Source organism: Saccostrea cucullata, unplaced genomic scaffold (genome assembly GCF_032062105.1).
Source record: "Saccostrea cucullata isolate Sc308-1 unplaced genomic scaffold, CSIRO_AGI_Scuc_v1 ctg21110, whole genome shotgun sequence".
In the NCBI taxonomy this organism is placed as follows: domain Eukaryota; kingdom Metazoa; phylum Mollusca; class Bivalvia; order Ostreida; family Ostreidae; genus Saccostrea; species Saccostrea cuccullata.
The window spans coordinates 1-7,136 of record NW_026936364.1 but is presented as its reverse complement, the minus strand read 5'-3'; the positions used below and the strand labels follow the sequence as shown (position 1 = coordinate 7,136).

Here is a 7,136-nt window from a genome sequence, read left to right as displayed (position 1 = left end):
AACTACAATTCGGTGTGTTATGACATTATAAATAACATGATCTCTTTGATAATTCATTTAAATATATAAATGAACATAAAATGTTTCTATGGCAACTGACGTCACGTGACGATTGGCGTGACGTCACCTGTTTATATTGAGTAGTACTTCTAACCATGCCGGACATGACGTAATAAACTGCCTGTGATACGAAGGTCCCCATCCTTTGGCAAAACTAATCCGTATGGACGTCGGGTCATAGGGCCCATCCAGACAGCTCCTCTCTTTAACAGCACTAAAAACACTGGCCATATCGTAATTAAAAATATTCATAGAATATCCCGGGTTCACTTTAATCACAACAGACGTTCGAGAACTAGGGTTATCTAACGTGGGAGAGTTCACAAACACCGGAAAATTTGACCGATTGTACAACCAAACTCCGTCTGCTTCCCGACTCAAAACGAGGCCGAGCCCTATTTTTTCCCGCGTCCGTTTCACACAGTCCACATCCGTTTTGCCTTGGACTAGACCCAAGGAGAAACCGTTCCCGTGAGGTAGATCTTGAAATATGTTGAGATAAGGTTCGTGTACGATGTACAGCCGTCCCACCCGTTGACGTAGTTCCCAGTAAGCCACGGAACACCAGTGGTCCGCCATACCCGACCCACAGTCCTCACCCACAGAGGAGTCTAAAAATAGAAACACACCAAGTTATTAATAAATGTGTATACATCAACTTACATGTACAGTTCTTAGCTTATGGTAAAAGTTAAAGCTTCAGAACTGAAACCATGAGAGAAAAAAAATATTGAATCTGATCTAGACTTTTCATCATTTTTTCCGTAACAGTGAGCTGCAAATTTGCAAGCTTTAGAACGTAAGAAGGGCCATGTAACTCTAATTTTCGAATGTAGATAGTGTAAAATGTAGAATGAAATATGTTGTAAATTTTGTATTTACTGCTTACCGGAAAATTCAAAATTTATGACATGACAAGGCTGTGACACTGAATGTTCTGTCCTATTTGTGCCCCCAGGATTTTAGTAGAGAGAGGGGGGGGGGGGGGGGGGGTATCAACTGTTACCATGCGTTTCTGAAACCTCTGCAATCTAAATCTCAATCAATATATTCAATTAGTATTTCAATATCAGTAACATTTTTTTCCAAGGACTCAAAGGTATATATTTGTACGGTACCTAAATAAAAACGACAAATCCTGATCTGGCAATTGAACAACCTTTACGAAATCTCTCTCTCTCTGAGTCTCTCGCTCTTTCTCTCTCTCTCGATTTTTTTACCTTAAAAAAATAAATATTTATCTAAATATTCAAATAGAAAAAGTAATCATTAAATTATCTATTAATTAACACATTGTGTTATCTTAACTAATATGCAGTATGAGCTTACATGTACTTATGACATGCATGTATTGTAAATTAGTTTACGATATCGATTGTTCTTCTTCTTTTTTTTTTTTTTTGGTCCGAAACCATCTGATTTATTTTTAATAAAAACCTGGATTACATTTACTCAATTAGCTTCTCTCTCATTAATTTATTTACTTATTTACTTTCAGGGAGTATATACGATTTCATCCTTCAGGCAACAAGTCTATACTTCATTGCAACAGTCATTGTTTCCGGGCCACAATAAATTACACCTTCATTCAAAAAAAATTTCAGAACAAAGTCACTCAATCAGTTATGACTGTCAGAACAATTGCACGGTCTATGGGAAAGAGACAGCGAGTATGAATAAGAAAGAAAAAACCCATCCCTATAATTACTGACATTTTTTTCTCTAATTGTTTGAGAGACAATACCCCCTTTGTGGCCTCTCGGCTCGGTTGTAGGTCGGCAGTGGTTTGCTTTGCACGCATTCCTTCCAATATATATACTACTCATACTTCAGAATGGCTGGCTCCAACTGGAGCGGTCCATTGGCGAGGGGCGGGCAGGTCGTTTTACAGGTAAAGTTCTGTAACGAGTTATTGATTGGTCCCAAAAATGTAAATCATTCTCCCCTTTTATTCCCGAGAGCACGGTGTCTCCACCTTAGAGGAAATTGATTGATCTCGCCGCCGACTTACACGGCGTATATACATACACCGACTGCACATATTATGACATAATGGGTCTTGTTATTAGACAGCCACGTTTTTATTACATACCACATTTAATATCTCGTAGTCTTTAAAAACTCTTTTTTTACGTCTCGCATACTTTTGAATCCAATAAATGATATATACTTTTTGCTAATAGATTTTTTTTTTTGCTTCAGACAACAAAAAAAGAAAAGAAAAGTCATTTACATGTATATTCAGTTTTTGATAGTGTAAGTTACATACTAGTATACGGTTCATTTGTACTACCTTCAAAAGTTCTTTTTAAGTTATTTAATTAAATGTATGTATATAAATGGAAGGAGCATATAATTACTTCAAGTCAAAAAGACTGTACATGCACTGATGCTATCAAAAAATTATCTTCTTCAATGAAAATATGTATGTCTTTTATCTTGGTCTTATGATCCGTTTTGACCTTTTATGCGACACCTGATTGATGTAATGAAGCACACTTTTACTTCTTACAGACAAATCATATTTTATAAAGTCTAATCTCGACACCAATAAGTCTCGACAAACATCTTCCACAAACATTCCCCAAACGAACGCAATGCACTTTTACATCTGAACTCAACACACACACGAGTAAAAAAAAAATGACACAATTTCAAAAGGGACTGGAAGAAGAAGATTAGAGACAGTCAATATAATATGCATATGTACTATAATAAACTGATAATGAACCTTCTCGTTAGCCCGTCTGTCGCCCGACATTACTTAACTAAAGGTACAATCCAAGTTTGAGCGATCAGGATCATTTCAGCGTTTTGTGACAAGTTTAGGTTCCAAACTTCCTCCTGGGTGCTACTGAATTTCAAAATATGCTAAATAGACACCAGGATTGACAGACATTTATCTTTATACATAGTATATAGGTTCCTGGGAGAAACTGATTTTTTTGTTTTTCCAATTTTAGAAAACGCTCCTTTTTTGAGTGTAGGATTGCAGGAAGACCATTAATTTTCTTTTTTTATTTACGGAATATATGAGTTACCATAAAAACAAAAGACTTAAAAAAATAAGAATGTGAACAGGAAATTTGTGCAGTGGACAGAGTAATTTTAAGAAATAAATTTTAATGAATAGGAAAAAAAATATACCTGTACATGTTTTAAAAAATAAATATGTGTAGATCTCTACTGAAGTGATTAGATACTACATGTTGTACATTTTCAGAAAATAGATCTCCAACTTAATCCAGAGACCAAATCCAATTGACACTAAACTAATTCCCTGCTTTTTTACTACATGAAGTTTTACCTTGGTGGCATTTGAAAAAAAAAATCTCTAGGTAGTAATCTGATGGATATATTTCAAATTATTAATCTTTTCCTCATAAAATCAAAAGAATATATAGATTTTGGTAGTGGATTCAGGAATTTCATGACAGGAGGCACAGTAAAAAGCAGGACGTCTGGGGACTGCATCATAATTTGATGCCCCCAACAGGTCCAGAGCAAAGCTGTGGTGTGGCAAACCCCCTATAAGCTAATAAATTTTTACAAACTGAAGGTAAATAGTACATGTTTAACAAACACAATTTCAAGGGGCTTGGTTGTTTGGTGGGGCTGGTAAAACCGGGGTTGGGGGTGGGGTGGATTGATGCCCTCATGCTGGATCTGCCTTTGAATTTTTCTAAAATTATTTACTTTTTAATACCGATACATGTATCAATCAATTTATCTTTATAAACTTTCAATTATATTTAATATTATTTATGTCTGGGAGTCCAATGTCATTTACCTTTGTACAATATACATTTATTGCATGACAGTGAGGGAAATATGAAGACTTATTCAGCCAAGAAAAATCATATTCCCCGAGGGCTTAGCCCGAGGGGAATATGATATTTCTTGGATGAATAAGTCTTCATGTTTCCAGAACATTCATGCAATGAATTGTTTATTATACCGAAACAAGCAAAACCTTTGAAATAAAACATAAACTTTCAAATTCCACACCTGTCTCAAATTCATTTTCATTTTTTATGTAAAGTTTCTATAAAATGCTTTGTTCAACACATTATCATCAGTTTTGTGACGTAAACCAGGCTATTGTGACGTCTACTTCTCTCGGGAGTATTTGTTCACTGAACAAGAACTATATTGCGGGAAAATACACTAGGTGTTCCGAAGAGGTGGAATATAATGAAAAGCGTTCCGACGACCGGGAAATGTGAAGTTTTACGGCCCAATCACATGATAACTTAGAACTAATCAGATAATGCGTTGTTTAGAATATTTATAATGAGGTATAATAATATATATTGAACATAATGAATATAGGAATGCTATAACTTTTATAGTTGTGTTTCATATAGAACATGATAAACAGCAAACTCTTCACACACGAAACACAACTTTAATCCATTGTTAACAATACTGTATTAACAGCTAAATAGGAATTAAACTGCTATAGCCTTAAGACTACTTGACTTGATTCCGTGTTATTAAAACACCCTCACCTAATACAAATATGCAAACAGATTGAAAAATTCATATCGCCATAACAAAACATAGCAATAAACATAACCCTTTTTTAAGTTTCAGGGTTTTCAGGTCATGGTTTATGGGCTTCCACAGCAGCATATCTGATATATATAACAATGATAATAATGAAATAATTTAAAAAAAAAAAAAAAAAAAAAAAAAATTCAACGTTTACAAAAAAGTGCTTAATAAAAAATTAAGATATAAATATGATCAAATGTATTCAAAAAAATTTTTAAATGACTAAAATATCAGATTTGAGGAATTTAAAGACTTTACATGTAGAAAAGGTGTCAGTCAAGCTGGAAGCTTCTATTGCTTTTTAAGCCGACATATTTCTTTCCAAAAATTTCACAATTCAAAGTTCAAGACATCCAGCTTCATGTGTATTTCTGATACCCCTTTTATTTGCAATTTCTAGATATGTAAGTGTACATGTAAATTTTATGATATTTCAATAACATTTAGCCAGCCTATGATATATTTGCCTGTTCCATCTTTTTTTTAAGTACAAAATGTGAAAATGTGTTTACATTTCTGATTAAACAGATTTTTGTTTTAAAATGATTTGAAATGCAGGCATTGCAAGGTGTACTTCTATAATTTTTTTTTTCCTTAACAAAATGCACTAAAATGACATTGAAGTAAACGTTCAAGGACTCGCCCAAAAAATTCTCTCGTGTTGCCTCATGTAGGTACACTGCCAAAAAAAAAACCTTAACGACTGGAGCGTGTAGTCACGAATGACAAATCTTTTATATCAGAAAAGTGAAAGAAAAAAATAAATAAAACGGGATCCTCTCTCTCTCTCCTTCTCTCTACCTGGGCAGGCTAAAAAGATTTCGATAGAGAAGAAAAAAGACAGGACACGCTTCACGGCACAGTTTAACAAGAAGACACTACAATTGTAGGTCATCCTGGAGCAGAACAAAGATCAAATATTTAAATCGCTCGCGAGGGCAAACGACACAATACCTCGCTCTTGACTGTTCCGTCAAGAAAAATATTTGGATTTCGTGGTGTATTATCAACTTAAAGAGCTAGCAGTTTATATTGGGAATAAATCTTGGGGTCTTGTCTTTTTAAAAAAATACTTAACACAGACTTGACTGCATTTAGGAGAGAAAATATTTGTGAATGTTGAGTCGATAATTAGGAGATATCTCTCAAAATAGTCATGGGCTAAGTGAGGGCCCTTAAAAATTATCAATGATCATTTCATAGACAAATTGACAATAATAGGTCAAAAATAGGTGTATGTGAGACTACTTCACTTTTATCTTTTCAAGGGTAAAAAATACCTTAATTTCTAATCAATTCTCTGATCACAAACTAAAGAAAATATTAGGGGTGAAACGATACGCCTCCTTCACGGTTCGATACGTATCGAAAAATTTGGTCTCGGTTCGGTTATTTTCGATACGATACATTTTGATAGAAGGAAACAGATTCAATGTTGTTTTATGCTACCTTTTACTTAATCTAGTACAATAATTTATGTGCAAAATGGATAGAATGTATCAATTTAATTGATTTGACTGTTAAAAATTATTTTACAAACTTCAAGTCCACACAAACTTACATTTCTAAACTAATTATACAGAAAAGCATGTTTATACCTTATGCCAAACCCGACTGAATGACGATCCCGACCGTAAAACAAACCGAACCGAAAGCAGAGATTTTGTACCGTGTATCGAACCGAGAAAAAATACCGCGATGAACCGATACCGCGGTGAACCGTTTCACTCCTAGAAATATATATATATTCTGCGACTGTAAGACAATTTCTCAAAAAAAAAAAAAAAACTGAGCAATTTCTGATTTGATGAGGGAATCATTAGTGAAGAAAAATTAACATTTAGGTAAAACTTCCAAAAGGGAAAGACCAAAGGGGCATAATGCACTGATGGATTTAGCTTACAGGGAGCTGAGTGGGTTTTTAAAATTGATGTACGATTATACACTCTCAATTTCAAGATTCCCACTCGCAAGAAGAAAAATTCTGGGATCCACCTACTCAAGGGAAAGCCATAATGGACAAGCAACAATTCTTCTAAAAGGAAAACCACTCAGAAAAAAGAAGTGTTTTCGTTACCTGATATGTCACCGTCAAAATGTTTTCTGCATGAAGGTGTGAGACCTGTTTCCGTGGAAACTGTTTCCATAGAAATATCACTGGGCCAATCAATTCCTGAAATTAAGGAAAAGAAAAATTAATATATGACATCTATAAAGATTTTTAAGCCTTTCTGTAACAATGTTTTCCTTTAATTTCCAAATATTTACATTTCCAATGTCTTTGTTCGAGATAAAATTACAAATAGTCAATGTACTTTATTTCTCCATCAATGCTGGTTCATCGATATGCGCAGTTAAAAAATTCATGTGCAGGGTGGGACAAATAGAAACAAGAAGCAGGGCTTGTAACACGTGGATTGGCGGAATCAAGAGCATGTAAATATAAGGAATAACTGTCAGATTTTTCGATTTCATGATGATGCTCAATCGACTGGCTTGCATGATAATTACGCCTATGC

At 34.4% G+C, this 7,136-nt stretch overlaps 1 protein-coding gene across 1 annotated transcript; it reads right to left on the bottom strand.

Annotated features, from left to right (window-relative positions):
• Nucleotides 1-8: 8 nt before the first annotated feature.
• Nucleotides 9-6,814, bottom strand: LOC134245397 (mothers against decapentaplegic homolog 6-like). Its single transcript, XM_062727684.1, has 2 exons — nucleotides 6,695-6,814; nucleotides 9-671 (listed from the first exon to the last, which is right to left on the bottom strand). Exons 1-2 carry the CDS (start codon nucleotides 6,762-6,764, stop codon nucleotides 124-126), a joined length of 618 nt encoding a protein of 205 aa, XP_062583668.1. The 5' UTR covers nucleotides 6,765-6,814; the 3' UTR covers nucleotides 9-123.
• Nucleotides 6,815-7,136: the final 322 nt, after the last annotated feature.